Source organism: Cheilinus undulatus, linkage group 24 (assembly GCF_018320785.1).
Source record: "Cheilinus undulatus linkage group 24, ASM1832078v1, whole genome shotgun sequence".
Classification (NCBI taxonomy): Eukaryota; Metazoa; Chordata; class Actinopteri; order Labriformes; family Labridae; genus Cheilinus; species Cheilinus undulatus.
Window position 1 is genome coordinate 9,428,566 of NC_054888.1, and position 23,892 is coordinate 9,452,457.

At 38.7% G+C, this 23,892-nt stretch overlaps 1 protein-coding gene across 1 annotated transcript; it reads right to left on the bottom strand.

The window, feature by feature from the left end:
* Nucleotides 1–1,603: 1,603 nt before the first annotated feature.
* Nucleotides 1,604–21,975, bottom strand: LOC121506464 (NACHT, LRR and PYD domains-containing protein 3-like). Its single transcript, XM_041782283.1, has 15 exons — nucleotides 21,747–21,975; nucleotides 15,867–15,953; nucleotides 14,027–14,116; nucleotides 13,831–13,944; nucleotides 12,661–12,774; nucleotides 12,196–12,300; nucleotides 11,678–11,794; nucleotides 11,444–11,578; nucleotides 9,307–9,385; nucleotides 8,932–9,160; nucleotides 7,003–8,806; nucleotides 6,738–6,911; nucleotides 5,135–5,308; nucleotides 4,775–4,821; nucleotides 1,604–4,617 (listed from the first exon to the last, which is right to left on the bottom strand). Exons 2-15 carry the CDS (start codon nucleotides 15,914–15,916, stop codon nucleotides 4,067–4,069), a joined length of 3,783 nt encoding a protein of 1,260 aa, XP_041638217.1. The 5' UTR covers nucleotides 15,917–15,953; nucleotides 21,747–21,975; the 3' UTR covers nucleotides 1,604–4,066.
* Between the last annotated feature and the right edge of the window lie 1,917 nt (nucleotides 21,976–23,892).

Below are 23,892 nucleotides of genomic sequence, written 5' to 3' on the forward strand. Positions count from 1 at the left end.
ATGAAGATCTAATGGCAAGTTTACAAGGGTATAAATGAAGATCAAATGGCAAGATATCGGGTATAAATGAAGATCTAATAGCAAGTTAATGAGAGTATTAATCAAGATTTAATGGCTAGATAACAATGGTATAAATGAAGATCTAATGGCAAGTTAATAGGGGTATTAATATAGATCTAATGGCAAGTTATAAAGAGTATCAGTGAAGATCTAATGGCAAGTTAATGAGAGTATCAATGAAGATCTAATGGCAAGTTAACAAGAGTATAAATGAAGATCTAATGGCAAGTTAAAAAGAGTATCATTGAAGATCTAATGGCAAGTTAACAATAGTATAAATGAAGATCTAATGGCAAGTTAATGAGAGTATTAATCAAGATCTAATGGCTAGATAACAACGGTTTAAATGAAGATCTAATTGCAAGTTGACAAGAGTATTAATGAAGATCTAATAGCAAGTTAAAAAGAGTATAAATGATTATCTAATGGAAAGATAAAAATGGTATTAATGAAGATCTAATGGCAAGTGAATGAAGATATTAATGACGACACATGGCAAGTTAACAAGAGTATTAATTAAAACCTAATGGCAAGTTAATGAGTGTAAATGAAGAATTTATGGGAAGTAATTAAGGGTACTAATGAAGAACTTTTGGCAAGTGAAGGAGGATATTAATGACGAACTTTTTGCAAATTAGCACGATAACTAATGAAGAATTTACCACATATTAACAAGAGAACTAACTGAGGACCAACAGCTCTTAAATAAGGTAACTTTTGAAAGAATAACTGCAGTGTTTACAAAGGAACTAATAAAGAACTAACTGCATGTTACCAGGGAACTGATGAAGTTAAATCAAGTTAATGGGGAATTAATTAAGAATATGCAGTATGTTAATGAGGGATATAATGAAAAACTAACCCAATGTAAGCAAGGGATAAAAGGAATGACTACCTGCAAGTGAACAAGGAGTAACATAAACAAATAAATGCAAGTTATTAAGGAATATAATGCAAAACTAACACCAGGTTAACAAGGGATAAAACAGAGCTAACTGCAAAGATTATGAGGGATATAATGAAAAAGTAAGTGCAAGTTGGCTGGGGAATTAATGAGCTAACTGCAAGTTAACAGGAGAAGGTATGAAGAACCAACTCCAGGTTGAAGAGGGATAGAATGAATAAGTAACTACAAGATAACAAGGGAATGATTGAAGATTTAGTTCCAGTTTTAATGAGCTCTAGACAAAAGAACATATTGCATGTTATGGGGAAAGAAATTAAGAAAAAACTGCAAGTTTACAAAGGAAGGAATTTTGTAAAAACTGCAAGTTAAGAAGGGTAGGACTCCAGATATTACTGCAACTTAAGGGATAGAATATAGAGATAACTGCAAGTAAACTAGAGAATGAATGAATTGCTTGTTATAGAGGGAAGAAATGAAGAAATAACTACAAGTTAATGAGTAACAATAGAAGTTACTGCATGTTCAGGAGGTAATAAATGAGGAAGTAACTAAGTAGTTAGTACTAACTAGCTAGTATAACAAGGCAACAAATAAACTAAGATATAACAACATCAGTTAAAGGTAGATAGTAACACATAATTTTTTAATTATTTATTGACCACTTTAAAACACAAAAACAGACAGGGAAGTTTTCAATACAAACACTTATTCTTCATATTCTTAAAGGAGCTGAGATGATAACCACAACTCATAATAACACTTGCTTCCAGTGCCCATGCACACAGTCTGACACAGTAGGTTGTGATATACATGTACTTGGTTTGAAAATACACAGAAGAAAGTGGAAGCAGCAACTATGGCAGTCTTTCACACTGGACATTGGAATCCATCCTGCTATTATGGATGTTTTTATAATTTTTGAGACGGCAGCAACGACCCTCTTCCTACCTCCACATCTACCGTGCAGCCCAGAGGATGAAATGGGCCCGTGCAGCATGGGTATGTTTTCAAATCAACAGGAGACTTTTAGGATTGACTTTACTGCTCTACTTGCAGATGAGTACCCAGTTATTAAGGATGATCTATTCACATCTAGAGCAACCGTGCCCGAGTACACATATATCTTCTTTTAGCACCAATCTTCACAAGTAAAAGATGAACACAAAATAATACACTAATACTTGTGTTTATCCCAAGCAACAGAGCAGTAATCAGTGTTTTTTGTGCCCTCCAGTGGTCACAGAGTGTCACTATGACACTATTTCACTTTGACTGGTCCATCAGGTGTCACTGGGATAATTAAATACATAATAGTGCTCATGTCTTTATCGTCAGTACTCGTGCCCATACTTGCTAATCAGTAAATTTGCTTCAACATGAAGTCTTGCACAGAGCTGCACTGACTACTTCTGACCACTAGAAGCCTCTGAGAAGTCACTCAACCTCTTTTTGAAACTTTTTAGGTTTACTTTAGCAGTCACTCCTATCATACTGAGTTTACAGACGTCTACTGCCCTCAGGTGTTCACAGTAAGGAATTACAACTTAACATCACAGTGTCAAAATAAGCAAGTCATCAAACAAGACATACACTGTAAAAAAGAAACATCAAAGGACTTGCTTTTTAAACAGATTACCACAGGAAACACTGTAAGAAAGTGAAAAGGTTAAAAAATAATATTCTGCACATTAATTACATAAAGAGAATAAAATTAATCAAACCAATATGACAGCACTTTAGAAAATCAGTGTAGGTACCTCAAAACAAACCAACGTGCTATGCTCTTGGTCTCTCTGGGAATGTGCTTGATGACAAAGCAGATGGGCCGCAATGCCAAAAAACACAATGGGACCCTTCAATTATTGTCCTTCATGGCTTGTCTCCAAGGACATATCATCCCATCACATTGCAAAGTCTAGTCTCTTAATACTGCTTGTGCATCATTATCCAACTCGTGGTTCAACCTTCTAAGGAAAAGCTTAAACCGCTTCAAGTCCTTGTTGGAAAGCAGCCCCTTCCCCTCATTAAGGCATCTATTTTATACATAAATGTTTCTTAAAACCTGGAATGAAGACCAGGCTTCTTGCCAGACTGACGTCTTGCTAGCTTGCTTAGTTGTCCCGGTCTCCTCTGTCCACTATACCTTTTTGGGATACATGGACCGAGACAATCTGTGAAAGGCAGCTGCTATTAACCTTTCAAAGCCAAACAAAATAGCCAGATTCCATTGGTGTGTCTCAAGTCTCTTAACTATCTCCCTCGGTCCTTTGTCGAACCGGGAAAAGTTTTCGACCTGCCATTTTGAGGACCGTCCCAAATTTCTTGAACTGCCAAAGACAGAGAATTGAAGGCTGGTCCCAGTCTTCTTGAGTCTTCACACTCCATCACTTAGTGACTGGACACTGCCGCATAGTGATACTTAAATGAAACTTCACATCAGCAGAGTTTGATAACTGAAGAAAACTGGATCTTCAGGACGCCTGATGTCTTGTAAAATATTTCTTTCTATGTATCTCTGGTGGGAAGAACTATGCCGCAAAAAAAAAAAACAGACTCAACTATGAGAAGTGACATCAGAGATTTGCTGTCATTTGAGGAGAGAGAACCAGTAGTTTAAGGTTTGGTAAGGATCACATTCAAGGGACATGGAAATACTATGAGACGGCTTTAGTGACCTTGGAGTGCTCTGAAAACAGGACCTTTGGGGATTGGGGATTCACATTTTTCTGGTTGGATAATTTTGAGATGTAGCTTACTCTTCCTGGTTTTACAAGAGGTATCAACCCCAGTTTTAAAATAGAGTTTGTAATGTAAATGGCAAATTCTTTCAGTAAGTCTGTGATGTTTCCTACAAAGTCATTGTTGAATTAAAGACAGTAGACGTCTTTGTAAACTTCGTCCATTTTCTTTGGATGTGTTTGTAAGATTTTCTTATATTTTGCTTATTGCACAAGCTTGTAGTCACGGGGCCGTGTAGAGAATCTTTTCAGTTCAGTCTTACTTCTTTCTTGTGGTTGTGAGTACAAAAACACTGATAAACTGAAATGTGATCGTGCACAAACTTCATTGTTCAGCAGTACGCTTGTCTTGATGAAGACCTCACTTTTCAGGAGAGAACAAAGACACCGAGGAACCAGCCAGGAACCCAAACCCAAACCCGGGGTAAACTGGTTCAGTGAATGTTGTGTTGAACGTGTGGAGGTGGATCAGAGCGTCACATGAAACTCTGTAAAACGACAGCGTGCCGGCGGGATAGTCGACAAAAACTGCGACTCTGTGAGGGTCAGAGGGGGAAGGCAACGAGAAGATAGACGTTCTTTTGTTATTGTGCCAGACGTAGTAACGCCCACCATCAGAGCAGATCAGTCTCCAGGAGAGCTCATTCTCCCCAAAAACGCAGTTTTCACTGTCTCCTTTCCGGCCAATCTCTCTGTAAGTCACTGATACAGAAACTCTCCCCTTCCATTCAGCTTCCCAGTAACAGCGACCAGTCAAACCATCGGTGCACAGCAGCTGGGGACAGCGGTCGAACCTGTCTGGGTGATCAGGATGTAACTGGTCCTCATCCACGTATGTCACTGTCCTGTTGTTGTTAGACAGTTTGATGTTTTTGTACACCGTGTTTGGGTCAAGAGAGAGTTCACATGAATCTGTAGGAGAGATAAATGGGTTACTTATTGAGAACATGTTCAAGACTGATTTTTGATGAAGACTCAAGACAAGAAAGGTATGCATGTGATTACCCACTGAAGACTGTTGAATTTGCGCTGCTTTTTTTTCATTAAGCAAATTTAAAAGCACACTTACACTTTCTAAGACCGGGTGTCAACCACTGGACTCCCAAAGGAACCACCCTAAAAAGAGGAGAGGTTATCATCACTCTCATATTTGTGAGCCATAAAATACCAATACTAAAGATTTTCATACAAATTAAATGCAAGCCCACAGCCACCTGCTTCTGTGCAGCATATTGGCTGCACCAGCATACAAGATGCAGCCCACTTTTTGAATAAAAACGGATTAAAAAGTGCATCTTACACACAAGATTTTAAGTTAAAATTTTGTGTGTAAGATGCACATCAACCACTGAAAACAAGGAAAAAGAAAGTCTTCCAAGCTCTTCATTCAGTAATTAACTGTTGGGGTGGAAAGTGGGTCTTTTCTTACTTCAGAGTGTCCAGTTTCCAGAGTGGATCGTCAAGTCCAGCAGACAGCAACTTTACTCCAGAGTCTCCAGGATGGTTGTAGCTCAGGTCTAGCTCTCTAAGATGGGAGGGGTTGGACTTCAGAGCTTCAGACAGAGAAGAACAGCCTTTCTCTGTGATCAGACAGCCTGATAACCTACAAATAGGGAAATATGGCAGATATGAGGGTATTGATTTTGGAACACAATGCAAATCTTTACGATCTGAAAGTGCAGTAAAAAGGAGACACTCAAAGACAGTTCATCTGAGATACCTCATCAAAAAAAGAAAGTGCCTTAATCTGTACAACATGTTTCTAGTTTTTTTTTCTTTTTTTACATTCAACTTTATTCATAACCAATGTCTGGCAGCTACAATCATAAAATTACCACAATATCAGAGGTCTAATCCAGAGTTAAATTATGTATAGACCTATTTTAGAAGTTTGTACACAAATGATAGCTCACTTTGGCTTTGTTAGCTTAAGCTAAAGCTAGCATAGCAATACTTGAAACATAAGTATGTCAATAGATAAGCAAATAAAGCTAATGTAGCTATGCAGTTTAGGTAGCTGCTCTGTGAGTCTCACTTAAGCTACATTAGCTACGTTATCTATACCTAAGTTAGTTGTCGCAAACACAGCTAGAGCTAACTTAGCTATGCAGATAACATAGATACATAGCTTAGGTAGCTGCTTTTTTATCATAGGTTTCGCTACGTTAGCTACATAGCTCCATTGTCAACGGAGCTAGAATGTTGTCATGGAGGACAAGCTTTTTTTCTTGTAAGCAGACTGTTCACTCGGCTTTACTGAACATTTTATGATCAGGTTTTACAATTCATGTTTTTGACTTTTAACTTTTGGTAGTCTAACCCTTACCTTGACCCTAAATGGAAGTTTAATTTGAAAGTTTAAGCATGTATTTCTATTCTGAGATATACAGCAGCTCAGATTGAAAGCATGTGAGAGTGGTCATCATGAATGAATGGTCTACAGCCAGACTGTCCTGAATAAAGGGTTGCTTTTCCCCTAATTCCTCATGCCCTGTCTGTAGTGTTGCATACACCCCCTGGTTTACTCCGCCTATCCTCACATGCCTTTGCTCACTAAATGCATTTACGAAATGACGTGCAGCAGAGCTCAGCCCTGATCAGTTGGGGATGAGAGATCACAAGGTCACATGGGAATTGAAACATCACGCGATTGTGAGTCCAATGTGAGAACTGCACATAAACAACAGGTTCCTTTGTCTTTCTGAGGTTGATTTGCTGTTCACTTTAATATTGTTCTATGAATTTTTTATTTCTTCATGACTAACTTAGCTATACAGATAACATAGATACACAGCTTAGGTAGCTGCTTTGTGAGCTTAGCTTTAGCTACGTTAGCTACATGAATCTCAAGTGTAGCAGAGCAGAGTAGCCCTTTTGGTGCCAGAGATAAACTAGAGTATGAGCTGTAGAATTGCACTGTTTAACTAGAAAGGGATCCAGAGAGTAGCAGAGTATGTGGAATTTAAGGGTAAGGTGTTCACTCAGTACAAAAAAGCACACGTCATAAGTTGAATGGTTTACTAAATCTTGACCTTAAAGCTTCCAGTGTACACTGTTCACTCTGGAGTCCGGCACATAGCAACTCCACTCCCGAGTCTCCAAGGTCGTTGTTGCTGAGGTTCAATTCTCTCAGATTGGAGGACTGGTTTGTGAGAACAGAGGACAAAGCTTCACAGCTTCTTTCTGAAAGACTGCATCCACTCAGCCTGGAGAAAAGACAGCAATGAGTAAGTAGATGTTTGTTCTTTCTACTTCTGAAAAATGTCATTGCATGTTAAAAATAAAAATCCAACATACACAGCTTTCTTGGAGGCCTTAACAACAGGAAGCAGCTTCAGAAGAGCGTCCTCTGAAGCTGAGTATTTCTTCAGGTCAAATTCATCCAGATCTTCTTCTGATGACAGCAAGATGAAGACCAGAGCCGACCACTGAGCAGGAGAGAGTTTATCCGTGGAAAGACTTCCTGATCTCAGGGACTGGCGGATCTGCTCCACCAGGGAACGATCTTTCAGTTCATTCAGACAGTGGAACAGGTTGATGCTTTTCTCGATAGAAACAATCTCTTCAATCTTCTCCTTGATGTAGGCTATTGTATCTTGATTGGTCTGTGAGCTACTCTCGGTCTGTCTCACCAGACCTCGCAGTAGATTCTGGTTGGTTTTCAGTGAAAGACCCAAGAGGAAGCGGAGGAACAAGTCCAGGTGTCCATTTGGACTCTGTAAGGCCTTGTCCACAGCGGTTTGGTAGAACTGTGCCTCTACGGTGACATCAGTTCCTGTTTCAGATGATTGGGAGGTTGACGGTTCATCTGCCATCAGATTGACTCCAGAGTTAGTGAATGTCAGACGGGCATGAACAGCGGCCAGAAACTCCTGAACACTCAGATGGATGAAGCAGAACACCTTTTCCTGATATAGTCCATGCTCCTCTTTAAAGACCTGTGTGAATACTCCTGAGTACACTGAGGCTTCTTTGATATCAATACTGCACTCAGTCAGGTCTGATTCATAGAAGATCAGGTTTCCCTTCTGCAGCTGCTCAAAAGCCAGTCTCCCCAAAGACTCAATCATCTTCCTGCTCTCTGGATTCCAGTGAGGATCAATTTCAGCCCCTCCATCGTACTTGATGTTCCTCCGTTTGGACTGAACCACCAGGAAGTGGATGTACATCTCAGTCAGGGTCTTGGGGAGCTCTCCTTCCTCTTTAGTCTTCAACACATCCTCCAGAACTGTAGCAGTGATCCAGCAGAAGACTGGGATGTGGCACATGATGTGGAGGCTTCTGGATGTCTTGATGTGGGAGATGATTTTGTTGGCCTGTTCCTTATCTTTGAATCGTTTCCTGAAGTACTCCTCCTTCTGAGGGTCAGTGAACCCTCGGACCTCTGTCACCATGTCCACACATTCAGGAGGGATCTGATTGGCTGCTGCAGGTCTTGTGGTTATCCAGAGATTGGCCCTTGGAAGCAGTTTCCCCTTGATGAGGTTTGTCAGCAGCACATCCACTGAGGCAGGCCTGGTGGATTCAGCCAGGCTCTCATTGTTGTGGAAGTCCAGAGGAAGTCGACACTCATCCAGACCATCAAAGATGAACACCACCTGGAAGTCTTCAAATCTGCAGATTCCTGCTTCTTTGGTTTCACCAAAGAAATGATGAATGAGCTCCACCAAGCTGAACTTCTTCTCTCTCATCACGTTCAGCTCCCTGAAAGTGAATGGAAATGTGAACTGGATGTCTTTGTTGGCTTTGTCTTCAGCCCAATCCAGAGTGAACTTCTGTGTCAGGACTGTTTTTCCAATGCCAGCCACGCCCTTCGTCATCACTGTTCTGACTGGTCTATCACTTCTAGCTACGGCTTTAAAGATATCTTCTTGTCTGATGGTTGTTTCTGGTCTGTCTGGTTTTCTGGATGCGTTTTCAATCCATTTGACCTCGTGTTCATCATTGACCTCTCCAGTCCCTCCCTCCGTGATGTAGAGCTCAGTGTAGATCTCATTCAGAAGCGTTTGGGTTCCTGCTTTAACAATCCCCTCAAACACACACTGGAACTTCTTCTTCAAGCTACATTTCAGTTTGTGCTGGTGAACTGGAACAACATTACCTAAATAAAAGATAAGTTAGAAAGATGACTGATTTAATGCACATTAAACCTATTGTTGCATCTCTACAGAAACGGATTGATGTATCATTGTTTAGCATTTTTAATATTCAGTAAAGTCCTCTTACTGCTCTGCAGACAGTCAGCCAGGTCATCTTGCTTCATTCTTCTCAAAAAGCCAACTACCATCTTTAGAAAGCCCTCTTTGCAGCTCTTCAGCTGCTCGGCTTCTTCATCATTTAATTCCTTCTCGTCCTCTACCAAATTTTTCATTTGTTTATGAGAATCTGAATTCAGAAGTCTTCTGATCTTTTCCAGCTCATTCTTTACATAATTAACAATGTTCTCCTCCAGGTGCTGAGAAAACAAAATATGAGGAGCTCAATCAATGAAAGATTAAGGAACCAGACTTAGACCTTTGTAAACCAATAGAGAATCTGCTGGTCAAGAAGAGTACTATGGATATGTATGTTAACAGAAGGGTTACAGAAGTAGTTGCTGACCTCAAATATGGAGTCCAGGTCTTTTTGATGATGCTGGGCAGATTGACCACTGAGGATCTCTGAACTCTGCTGCTTGTCCCTGTGGGGGAATCAACAAAGAAAGGAAAGATAAGAACAATTTTGAGTGCCTTGTATCCACATAGTAACTATTAGCCTTCTTTGATTACAAACAGGCTATCATTAGACAAACGTATATCTAACCATCTATCTATTTTCTTCCATTTATCTGGAGCCAGGTCGTAATGGTAGCAGACTAAACAAGTTCACCTAGGCATCCCTTCCCCCAACATTCTTAAGCTCCTCTTGGGGGATCCAAAGGGATTCTCATGCCAGAAGGGCCTCCAACAAGTTCTAGGTCTACCGTGGGTCTCGTCCCAGTTGGACAAGCCTGGAAGACCTCCAAATGGAAGCAATCAGGAGGCATCCTGATCAGATGCCCAAATATCCTTAGCTGGTTCCTTTTGACATGAGGAACTGTACCCACTCAGGGTTCCCACAGGAGGTCCAAGCTCCTCTTGCTGTCTCTAAGACTGTTAATGTCAATATACTGCCCTGTTCAATGTGCAATTTGCTTGATTTATAAGAGTTGAAAATCTGAAATCAAGCGAACCACTTGGGGGAAATGCCAGATGTGAAATGCTGTATGTTGGAGAAGGAAGCCCCCCCCGCCCTTACATCTTTTTTGGGCACTGGTGTATATGCGATCTGAGGTGCAAGCAGAGCCAGTTATTAGTGCAAACATAAAAAAATGTAGTGTAGACTCCCTACATAGGCGTCATTCCTGTCTGGTGTGAACACAACATAAGGCTGGGTGTGGATACCTTTGAGAGAAGGCTCATTTTGTCTGCTTGCATCTACAATCTTCATCATCAAAATTCTTTTGGTCCCTACCCCCAGCTCATGCCCATAGGTGAGGGTTGGAACATACAGTATACAGACTTGTAAGTCAAAAGCTTTGCCTTTCTGCTGAGCTCCCCCTTTACAAAGATGGACCTACACAACACCTACAATATAGCAGATGCTGCATCAATCCATCTGTTAATGGGACACTCTAATTTATCTTCAATAATGAAAAAGACTCTGAGATACTTGGGGCAAATACTTGCCTCAAAGGGAGCAACTACTGTCTAGTGGAGAATTATGGCTCCTGACTTGTAAATACTGACCCTCATCCTAACCACTTCACACCCATCCATCCATCCATCTTCTTCCGCTTATCCAAGATCGGGTAACGGGGGCATCAGCCTAAGCAGGGAAGCCCAGACTTCCCTCTCTCCGGCCACTTCATCCAGCTCTTCCCAGGGAATCCCGAGGCGTTCCCAGGCCAGCCGAGCGACATAGTCTCTCCAGCGTGTCCTGGGTCTTCCCCGGGGCCTCCTCCCAGTGGGACCTGCCCAGAACACCTTACCAGGGAGGCGTCCAGGAGGCATCCGGACCAGATGCTCTCAACGCGGAGGAGCAGCGGCTCTACTCTGAGTCTCTCCCGGATGGCCAAGCTTCTCACCCTGTCTCTAAGGGAGAGCCCAGACACCCTGCGGAGGAAATTCATTTCGGCTGCCAGCGTCCACGATCGCGTTCTTTCGGTCACTACCCACTGCTCATGACCATAGGTGAGGGTGGGAATGTAGATCGACCGGTAAATCAAGAGCTTCGCCTTTCGACTCAGCTCTTTCTTCACCATGACAGACTGATGCAGAGACCGCATCACTGCTGCACGCCGCACCAACTGCCTGTCTATCTCCCGTTCCATTCTTCCCTCACTCGTGAACAAGACCCTGAGATACTTGAACTCCTCCACTTGGGGCAGGATCTCATTCCCAACCTAGAGAGGGCATGCCACCACTTCACACTCAGCAACAAAACCCCCCAATGCCTGCTTGAGATCCCTGTCTGAAGAGGTCATCTGAACAAACATCTGTAAAAAGCAGAGATGAAAATCTGAGGCCCCCAAGTTGGAGATCTTCCCACCTGGGTTCAAAGTCACTCTTCAAGGACAAACAGCTTGGTTCCAGTTTAGCAGAGTCCAGTCTCTTGTTAAGACTGTTAAAAAAGGTGGAAGACCACTAGGGCATAAATTCACTGAGAACACAAGTATACAGTTACAAAGATCAATCACAACTGTAACAGAGTAGCTTACTTTTCAGACTTTATCCTGATGTATTGGTTGGTTAAATGTCGCCGGCTGAAGTCTTGAAAGTGTTCCTTCGACTTGTCACTCTTTAAGGACAAACAGCTGGGTTTAAGTTTAGCAGAGTCTGGTCTTCTGTTAGATCTGTTACAAAAAGAGGAAGACCACCAGGGATGGACATTTATTAGAAAACATAAGGACTTTCAGAAATAACCCTGAAGACAACTTACTGGTACTTCTTACCTTTTACTTATGTTTTTGTTGGGTGAACATTTTTGTCTGAAGTCGTAAAAGTGTTCCTTGGACTGGTCACTCTTCAACGACAAACAGCTAGGTTCAGGTTTTGGTCTCCTTTTAGGTCTATTTTACAGAAGTGAAGACCACTAGGGTGTTAATTCACTAAGAAACATGAGCATTCAACATAATGCAAATCAGTCCCAATACTGGGCATCTTAGGTTTCTGACGTTTTATTTTTGGTTAGATTAGCATTGTTGGAATGACTGAAGGTTGGCAGTGCTGGCTCTGCTAATGCTAGCTACACTTGGCAAACAAAATTAATGTTTACCCTCAGAGGCACTGGGTCTGTGCGAACCCATGTTAAATAAACTGTGCTCAATTTTGACTGATCCTAAGGCTTCAGACGTGTTGAATTTAGACCAACAAAGTCTTAAGGTGAGGTGGTTGTACTGAATTGAAATTTTGTTTGACCAACTAGTAAATTTGGCGATGTGTACATCTATAGAAATAAATGCCGACTTACGCCGTTCTTTGGAGACATTGCCCTTTGACTCCTTGATGTGAACCCAGCAGCTGTGCACTCCTACTTCTGAGTTTAGGCTGAGCAGAGTCCAGTCTCTTAATAATCCTGTCAGAAAGAAAGAATACCTTGCAAATTATCTGCAAGATTTGAAAATTACGACAGCAATCTCTTATCAAAATTGTTTTCGTCTATTAGTTAATGCTCATAGTAGAAAAATCCGGTATGACATGTCAGGAAATTCAAGGGTTGCCTCATTTCTAAGAAGATTTCCCCAGTACCCCTTGAACCAAAGCACAAAGGGGGCGCTTGAAACAAGAGGTAGAGGTAAATAAAATGGGACTGAGCCCTGGTATTATTTCACTGACTAATGTTTGGTGGCCACATGGAGGCAGCCCTAGAAGTCTGAGCTCTTTAATCGTTCCAGATGTTTTTTAACAATACCGAAGTGACCTGATGTTGACTCACCCCAATTCTGACGAACACTGTCTTTTAAACTGTAGACCTGCATCCATGGATGCTGCACTCCTGCAGGACAGACAGCTAGGTTCATATTCAGCTGCTTCCACTTTCTCTTTGAGCCTGTAAGACCAACAGGAACTGACATTCAGTGCAAAATACAAGTTCTCATTGTTTTGATGTCAAGAATGATCTTATAAATCTTCTAAAACCTCCCACCTATTCAGTTAGCTTTAGCCACTTAATGAACAACAACTTAATGGCGAACAATGTGGTGAGCCCTTTGGTTTCTGAGGGACGACTCATTTATCTTTAGCCCTTGATAGCAACTGCTAACAGCAAGTAGGGTTCAAGTCCTAACTGGTCATGTACTACCTTATACAGTTCTGGGACTAAAACAGATTTGTTAGGCTGGGTTAGGGTTAGGGAAAGCTCCACGCCACAAACTAGCATACTCATCCACAAAGAGTAGTGAGTTTTCCTAGCCTTACTATGTCATCATTCGGGGACTTCCCCTGTGTTGATGTGACTGTATATTACTCTGGTGCCCTCTGTTGGCACTGAGATGCAATAACATTCCACAAAGTGTGGGCAATTGTGTGGTAGAACTGAGAAAGCTGGTGCAGGACTGTAACCTCAGTGATTCGTTGACAATGGTGTTGAGAGATCGTTTGATCTGGGGCATAAATGAAGATAGGATACAGAGGAGGCTGCCGTAGGAGGACAGACTGGCTTTTGAAAAAGCACTCATGTGTGCAGAAGAAATAGGGCGGCAAACAGAGACGTTGCAGATGAACATGGCATTAAAGAGCCTGGTGAATGGAACAGCACGGCAGGGTCAGGGTTAAGGTCAGCGACACATTACCAAAGCCCAAGCCAGACATTGGAAAGTGCTACAGATGTGGTGGAGAAAACCACCTGGCCAAAGACTACAGGTTTGATAATGAAAAATGTCACAACTGTGAAAAGGGGGATAAGTGGATAAGTGTGAATCATTGACTGAACGCAAAACTTATTTACACCAACCCATTCTATTTTCAGTTGGTTTTGGTGTTAATAAGGCCTAGGTCTCCCTTAGGCCACCATAGTTTGGTTGATCGCAAGCTGGTGGTACTAGAAGTTACTACACTTTCAGGCAAATTCATTATGTCAGATATTGTTCACAGTTAGTTGACTTACCCTACTCTTGACGAGCATTTTTCTTTAAATTGTAGACCTGCATCCATGGACTGTGCACTCCTGCAGGACAGACAGCTGGGTTCACGTTCAGCAGCGTCCACTCTCTCACTGGTCCTGTTAGACCAACAAGGACAGACATTCAGCAACACATACAGCTGTAATATCGGTCACATTTTTAATGCAGGTGGCAACTTACTTCTCTTTCCTTTTAAAGTCATAGAAATGATCCTTTGACATGTCACTCTTCAAGGACACGCAGCTCAGTTCGTGTTCAGCAGGGTCCCGGCTTTAACAGAACAAACACAGAACTCGGACTGAGAATGAGGATGGAAGGCCTGGACCCAGTCCAACCATCAAGATGCTTTTGCTTCCCTTATTTTACTAGCATTTCTATTTATACCTTGGCCCATTGCCAGTTGGAAATGACAACTCCCAACTAGGGGCAGTTTAGTCTTGAGGCAACAATCCTCGTGCTTGAAAATGCATCCTCCCAGCTTATACATGTTAAAAAGGAAGTTGTTAAAAAAGCATCAGTAGTTAGGCACATAGTATCCACAGCAAGGATGGAAACAGTGAATGCATATTATGGTGCTTGCTTCTAAAATATAAGTATCACCTTCAAAACCAACATAAAGACAAGATCTAAACAAAAAAAGAACATATTTAGCATTTGTGGTTAATTTTACTGTTGTTTATATTTATGAAACTTCCCAACTTTATAATCTTTAACTTGAGCCAAACATGGCCTCTGCACTTTAAGTATTAATAATTCTGTGACCTATAATAAAAAGAGACTGGCATTGGGTTGTGTCCAGTGGTTAGTACAGTTAAAGCTTTCCAGCAGGCAAAGTTTCACGTCAAAAAAATAATAAAGACGTTTACTACAGAGCTGCTGTATTATAAACAGATATGGACAAAACTATAAGCTCACCCATGAAAATTTCAGTTTTTTAAAAAGAATACATACCCAGACCAAAAAGACTTGGGGACACAAGACATGGGTTCTGCTCGCTGGGATTGCGCATACAAGTGCTTTGTCTGACCTGCTTCTTGCATAATGTGTTTTTTTACACACATGGTAGTAATGCCATATTCCTGTGCACCACTCTTTCAACAAATTTTTCCACTTTTAATCCATTTTGCCCCTTTAACCCATTTTCAGTACTTTTTTGCACAAATTTTGCCACTTGTAACCCATTATTGATATTTTTTGCCCCTTTTATCCTCCTTTACCAGCCTTTTTGACACATTTTAACCTCTTTTCACCACTTTTCCCGTCCTTTTGTGCCACTTCACAACCCATTTAGACACTTTAAACCAATTTTTGATAATTTTTGCCACTTATAAACCCATTTTTCCTCTTTTAGCCCATTTTGCAACTTTCCTGCCCATTATTGCCCCTACATGCAACCCCTTAACCCATTTTTACTACTTGCCAGGCTATTTTTGCTACTTTAAACACATTTTGATTCTTTTTTCCCCTTTTTGCATCTTTAACCCATTTTTTCACATTCTTTATATATATGTATATAAAGGGAAAGTTTTATAAAAGTTACACAGTACTTACATTTCATACCACTAAATCCTAGTCCTTTTTGTTTTAGGCCACAAAAAGATTAAGATAATTCAGTCATTTTCAGTTTAAGCTGAGGATAATAAACTTGGAAATTAACCATGAGGTGCTTAAGAATATTTACTTTTTTAGTTCTTAATTTATTGTCTTTGTTGGTTTTGAGGCTGATTTCTTATGTTGTACCAGCAGCAAACACAATAAGTCTTATGCCTATCAATGCATTTAACAACTTTATTTTGAATATAAATCATATGAACAGATGTATTTTTCAAAATAGGGTTTTTTGCCCTCCAAAGACCAAACAAGAGTTCTGACCGGTCATTATCAACATGTCATAGCCTGAGAAATTAGTATGCTGGAAATGTAGTGAACACTTATCAAAAAAACAAAACCATTCCTGACTGGGCTCTGAGCCAGTGGTGGAGGGATTTTAATCAGTAACGTGTGAACACCCTGGTCTCACCTTGGATCATGTTCCTCACACAGAGACGTTTCAGGAAGCCGGGCTTCCATGGTTCTGATGCTCTTGACTCAGCTTACACACTTGGACCTGCAGAGGAAACACACATCATTGTAGTGTCATCATGATACCAGGATTATAAACTTTCATATCATTCTAATAGGAATCATATGATGTTGACACCATAGTAATGAAACAGAAGTACTGCACACCCAATGTTAGGTCATTTCCTGTTTCAAACATCAAAAACTGCAGGCAAACTCCTGTACACAGTCTGAAACATACAAATACAACAGCAACATTCTGATAAGGAGGGATGCCAGCAACCTCCAGAAAACTGTCAAATTCGCAAATATGTTGACAGTAGTACAGTACAGAACAAATGCAATCAATCTCCTGCCCACTGTTTTAAATGATATATGACGACAGTGTTTCACAAGAGAAATTATGCAACACCCTCCTGCACAGCAACATTTAGAGTCTGAAAAGTTCAAGCAACCCTTCTACAACATGCCTCACAGTAACCTCAACACTCACAATGCTGCAAGTACCCTCTTCAATTGCAAGCTGTCTAGATTGGCATACAAAAATCCAGGCAACTACGAGAAAGCGGTCTGATTTACATAAATATGTTGGCAATGTTTCAGGACAGAAAAATGGGAAGTTTGTAGAATTCAGCTTCAAAGGAAGCTTCTGTTCGAAAAAGAAGAAGCATACTCGTCTTTGAATGATATGTTGAGACTTATGCAGACATTTAGGAAGTGTATCAGGATTTTAATAGTAGAGAAGTAGTGAACGGGCATTCAGTCAAGTTTGTAGGGTTTTTCCAATATCAGAATTAGACACTGATAGAATTCTAATGACAATTAAACCATTCTGATTATCTTTGATAACAAAGCAGAAAAATAGAAGTTCAAGACACCCACCACTTGGCAGTTTCTAGTTTTAGTTATGAACCACATAAAAGAGTTAAAAGATGTTTAAAGATGTATAGATCATGCTTAGTAATCTCTACAAGGTGAAAATGATCAAATGTAAACATGAGAAAGTCATATAGTAGAAAGGAATTCCTCTGCATTAGGTCTGTTTCTAGAAAAGTCCGACTGTAAATAGAAGTTCTGAATGAAGGTCAACTTTTCATGATGACAAGCAGAAACTCTGCTTTACTTTCAAATAAACCACGATGATTGGTCGCCATGTGACCTCCTGGAACAGGAAGTAGATCGAGGTTAGACTCCTGAAGACTAAATCAGTCAGACAGGGTCATTTCAACAGAAACCACGAATGAACCATGCATGGTGTATGGTGGACCACAAATTTCAAGAAGTGATGAGAGTGAACAGTGAACTCCATCATCAGTGTAGGTTTTGCACTGAAATGACCATGCCTAAGATTTTTTTATGATTTTGTTAAGTTCTTCTACCTCAGATATGTCCAGAGAAATCCGTCTAGGGTAGAGTATTAGGGATTTGGCTGTTATGACAGAGCCACTGAGACAGACACAAGATGTTAATCACCATGGAAATGCTGGAATTTTATCAATCATTCAAGTGATTTAAAGTTGATCTAGGCCAACATTTACAACCAGTATAGGCCGAAATATAGTGAAGTATTAACAGCCAACACAGACAGATACTTATAGATAATAGAAAAAAATATTTACAGCCAACATAGGTCGATATTTTCAGCTTCTATAACAATATTTACAGCCAACATAGGCCAACATTTACAGCCAACATAGGCAAATATTTACAGCCAACATAAGCTAATATTTACAGCCAACATAGGCCAATATTTACAGTCTAGGTAGGCAAATATTTACAGTCTAGGTAGGCAAAAATTTACAGCCAACGTAAGCCAATATTTACAGCCAACATAGGCCAATATTTAAGGCCAACATAGGCCAATATTTACAGCCAACATAGACCAATATTTAAAGTCAACATAGGCCGATATTTACAGTCTACATAGGCAAACATTTACAGTCTAGGTAGGCCAATATTTACAGCCAACACAGGCCAATATTTAAAGTCAACATAGGCCAATATTTACAGCCAAAATAGGCCAACATTTACAGTCTAGGTAGGCCAATATTTACAGCCAACATAGGCCAATATTTACAGTCTAGGTAGGCAAATGTTTACAGTCTAGGTAGGCCAATATTTACAGTCTAGGTAGGCAAATATTTACAGTCTAGGTAGGCCAATATTTACAGTCTAGGTAGGCCAATATTTACAGTCTAGGTAGGCAAATATTTACAGTCTAGGTAGGCAAATATTTACAGTCTAGGTAGGCAAATATTTACAGCCAACATAAGCCAATATTTACAGCCATTACAAGCCAATATTTACAGCCAACATAGGCTAATATTTACAGCCAACATATCCAATATTTAAAGCCAACATAGGCTAATATTTACAGTCTACATAGGACAATATTTACAGTCTAGGTAGGCCAATACTTACAGCCAACATAGGCCAATATTTAAAGTCAACATAGGCCAATATTTACAGTCTAGGTAGGCCAATATTTACAGTCTAGGTAGGCCAAAATTTACAGCCAACATAGGCTAATATTTACAGCCAGCATAGGCCGATATTTACAGCCAACATAGACAAATATTTACAGCAAACAATGGCCAATATTTGAGCCAACATAGGCCAATATTTACAGCCAACATAGGCCAATATTTACAGCCAACATAGACCAATATTTACAGCCTAAATACCCCAATATTTGAGCCAACATATCCAATATTTACAGCCATTACAAGCCAATATTTATAGCCAACATAAGCCAATATTTACAGCCAACACAAGTCAATATTTACAGCAATTACAAGCCAATATTTACAGCCAACATAAACCAATATTTACAGCCAATTATAGGCCAATATTTACAGCCAACACAGACAGATATTTACAGCCAACATAAACCAATATTAACAGCCAACATAAGCCAATATTGACAGCCAACATAGGCCAATATTTACAGCCAACATAGACCAATATTTACAGCCAACATAAACCAATATTTACAGCCATTACAAGCCAATATTTACAGCCAATATAAACCAATATTTACAGCCATTACAAGCCAATATTTACAGCCAATATAAACCAATATTTACATCCAATTATAGACCAATATTTACAGCCAACATAAACCAATATTTACAGCCAATTATAGGCAAATATTTACAGCCAATTATAGGCCAATATTTACAGCCAACATAGGCCAATATTGACAACCAACATAGGCTAATATTGACAGCCAACATAGGCTTATGTTTACAGCCAACATAGGCTAATATTTACAGCCAACATAGACCAATATTTACAGCCATTACACGCCAATATTTACAGAAAACATAAGCCATTATTTACAGCCATTACAAGCCAATATTTACAGCCAATATAAACCTATATTTACAGCCAATTATAGGCCAATATTTACAGCCAAAATAGGCCAATATTTACAGCCAACATAAACCAATATTTACAGCCAATTATAGGCAAATATTTACAGCCAACATGGGCCAATATTGACAGCCAACTTAGGCTTATATTTACAGCCAACATAGGCTAATATTTACAGCCAACATAGGCTAATATTTACAGCCAACATAGGCTAATATTTACAGCCAACATAGACTAATATTTATAGCCAACATAGGCTAATATTGACAGCCAACATAGGCCAATATTTACAGCCAACATAGGCTAATATTTACAGCCAACATAGGCTAATATTTACAGCCAACATAGGCTAATATTTACGGCCAACATAGGCAAACATTTAAAGTCAACATAGGCCAATATTTACAGCCAACATAGGCCAATATTTACAGCCAACATAGGCCAATATTTACAGCCAACATAGGCCAATATTTACAGCCAACATAGGCCGATATTTACAGCCAACATAGACAAATATTTACAGCAAACAATGGCCAATATTTGAGCCAACATAGGCTAATATTTACAGCCAACATAGGCCAATATTTACAGCCAACATAGACCAATATTTACAGCCTAAATACCCCAATATTTGAGCCAACATATCCAATATTTACAGCCATTACAAGCCAATATTTATAGCCAACATAAGCCAATATTTACAGCCAACACAAGCCAATATTTACAGCAATTACAAGTCAATATTTACAGCCAACATAAACCAATATTTACAGCCAATTATAGGCCAATATTTACAGCCAACACAGACAGATATTTACAGCCAACATAAACCAATATTAACAGCCAACGTAAGCCAATATTGACAGCCAACATAGGCCAATATTTACAGCCAACATAGACCAATATTTACAGCCAACATAAACCAATATTTACAGCCATTACAAGCCAATATTTACAGCCAATATAAACCAATATTTACAGCCATTACAAGCCAATATTTACAGCCAATATAAACCAATATTTACATCCAATTATAGACCAATATTTACAGCCAACATAAACTAATATTTACAGCCAATTATAGGCAAATATTTACAGCCAATTATAGGCCAATATTTACAGCCAACATAGGCCAATATTGACAACCAACATAGGCTAATATTGACAGCCAACATAGGCTTATGTTTACAGCCAACATAGGCTAATATTTACAGCCAACATAGACCAATATTTACAGCCATTACACGCCAATATTTACAGAAAACATAAGCCAATATTTACAGCCAACACAAGCCAATATTTACAGCCATTACAAGCCAATATTTACAGCCAACATAAACCTATATTTACAGCCAATTATAGGCCAATATTTACAGCCAAAATAGGCCAATATTTACAGCCAACATAAACCAATATTTACAGCCAATTATAGGCAAATATTTACAGCCAACATAGGCCAATATTGACAGCCAACATAGGCTTATATTTACAGCCAACATAGGCTAATATTTACAGCCAACATAGGCTAATATTTACAGCCAACATAGGCTAATATTTACAGCCAACATAGACTAATATTTACAGCCAACATAGGCTCATGTTTACAGCCAACATAGGCCAATATTTACAGCCAACATAGGCTAATATTTACAGCCAACATAGGCTAATATTTACAGCCAACATAGGCCAATATTTACAGCCAACATAGGCCAATATTTACAGCCAACATAGGCCAATATTTACAGCCAACATAGGCCAATATTTACAGCCAACATAGGCCAATATTTACAGCCAACATAGGCCAATATTTACAGCCAATTATAGGCTAATATTTACAGCCAACATAGGCCGATATTAGAGCCAGAATACAATAAAACTTTTGTCTGTAAATCAAGGTAGATTTTGCAACAGTGTTCCCATGGAGTATCATACCTTTTCAATACAGTTTTTTTTTTTTATACCTTGTTGCTATCTAAAATATAGGGTTTTTCATATAAGCAATTATAAATAAAAGAAGTGTGATGAGGCAGGGTCAAAGTACTCCAGGACTTTGGTTTACATAGGCCCCTGGTGTTCACTGAAGCACCTCTGAAAAACTGCCTCATAATACACAGCAAAAATGGCTTTGTTAATGTGACAGATTTCCAAGTAAGTAACAGGAGATCGACTTTGGTTTCATAAAAACTAGGTTCATAGTTTGACCTAGTGACTTCTTCAAACTGCAGCCCAGGTGGGGTCATTAAGATGTTTAGTGTCAGAGCTTCAAAAGTTAATAATAAAACTATTTTGAGCTTTGGAAAAATGTGCAATAAACATTTTATTGTTGCAGTCAACCAAACCGAAGTGTATCTGACTACTTTAGCTATAACTCACGAGCGCTTCAACATCATCAATGCACCTGTGCGTTTTCATGTCCCTGCGAGTGTTTTTGTTCTCAGCCGTTTGTGAAATAAAAAACATTTACCTGAAAACATGTGCGTCATCAGCGGCTCTTCGATGAGACTGAAGCCGCGTTTAGAGGCTCATCCTGCGGGTAACCTGCAGCGTGTTCGCGCCTCCTCTCAGAGCCAATCCCGGTGTGAAGAGCTCCTGTAGTCGGACCATCATGATTTCATCAGGGTCATTAATAACTAATCAGTTTTTCTGACACAGTAGACAGGCCTGACGCTCCTTCTTCCTCTTCTCTTTCTAATGTTTACGCCTCCCAAAATCAAACATGGCGGACAGCGTCCGGGGCGAAGCTCCTCCCGAGTTTTTAAGGAACTTTTTTAACAACAGGATGAAAAAATTACGTTTTTTTTAATCTGCAACAAACAAAGACCTAAAATATTAAAGAAAAACAATTAAAATCAAGCATTGTGTTACTGCTCCAATATACCGTAATATGTAGGAGTAGCGTCACAATCTTGATAGAAAGTGAAAGTACAAAGTTTACGGAAAAATTACAAAAAGGGGGAGAGTTTAAAACCGTTATTTTATCACCACATCCTAAGCCTGATACTTGGGGGTTATTTTCATTCAGATTAAATAAAAAACAAATTTAAGTCATTTCAAAGTTTACGAAAAGGAAAATAATTATCAAGAAAAAATATAAATAAAAGGGATAAACATTGAAAATAGGTAGAACAAAATATAAAAATTTAAGAATTAAAAAAATACAAATATTATTATGGTATATGTTTTAAATTTTTTTTAAAATCAAAGAAATTTAATTTTGTTTTTATTTTTTATTTTTCACAGGATAGATATATAACTCAAATTAGGAATCAAGCCAATAAATAGATGGTACATTCATATATATATGTATATAATATGAAATTAAAAAAACCCTTATATTTATCTATGTATATCAAAAATATTTTTATAATATTTCAAAATGAATACAAATATTTAACAAATAATAAATATTTAGATAATATTTAACTATTTTAAGGGAAAAACATGCAGATGAATAATAGAAATACAAAATAAAAAAGGAAAAAAATTATAAAAAATTATGTACAAGATTTAACAAAATATATAGATATTATAAATATTGACTGAAATATAGTTGTTTACATTGATAAATTGCTTAAAAAAAGCTATTTTCAATTAATAAGAAACAACAAAAATATGAACTTAATTGAATAAATTAAAAAGAAAACATAAAATAAGCTCGTGGTTACTCAAGCAAATAAAAAATAAAAAAATAATATAAACTTAAATAAAGATTTACATAAAACTGAAAAAAAAAATAAATCAAACAAATAAAAAGTAAAAAAAAAAAAAATAGGGATGACATTTTAATCCATATTTATAAAGCATGGCGAATAATGAAACTGGAAATCCAATATACAAAAATAAATAATGACTAATTTAAATAAATACTGACTACTATGGAATAACCACATTACAAACATTGAAGACTAATATGGATGCAATTTAAAACCTTGACTAAAGAAACTGCTTTAATAAAGCTTAATTTAAATAATAACCAGAGAGAAAAAAAAAACCCAGAAAATAAGCAAACAGGTGTCTATTAAACGTTATCAAAGCAAACAAATCTGCAACTCTGCAATTTATTAACTTTTAAAAAGTATTTACTTTTTTGAAAGTACACGACCTTCATTGTGTTTTTTATTTATTTATTTATTTAGTTTTAGCAGAAAAAGATAAAGACAGGATATTTTTAAAGATAAGATACATAAAAATGTAAAGAAAGCAGAGGAAAGTAGGGAGGAATAATATTAATGTTGTAGTAACACAAACATGCCACTAGATGGAGACAAAGCTTCAAGGTTTTGTGGTAACTGTGGGATGGAGGGTGGATAGGAGGAAAGTTTGCACCTAAAATCAGGATTCTTCTGACTTACTGACATTTACGCATATGTTTATTTAAAATTGGAGATAATTTAACAATTAAAGGAAGACTTTATTCATGCTATTTCTCCACAGAGTGCCTGCATGGGTCATCAGAGACTCTGTACTATACATTAACAATGACATCTGTTTGGTCATTCAAGTTGTAATCCTTGATGCTCTGTGCAGACACACCTCAATGAAATCAGTTTGATATCTGGATTTGTCTTCATCTTTACAATAGTAGGGAGTAATCATGAATGCAGCATGGC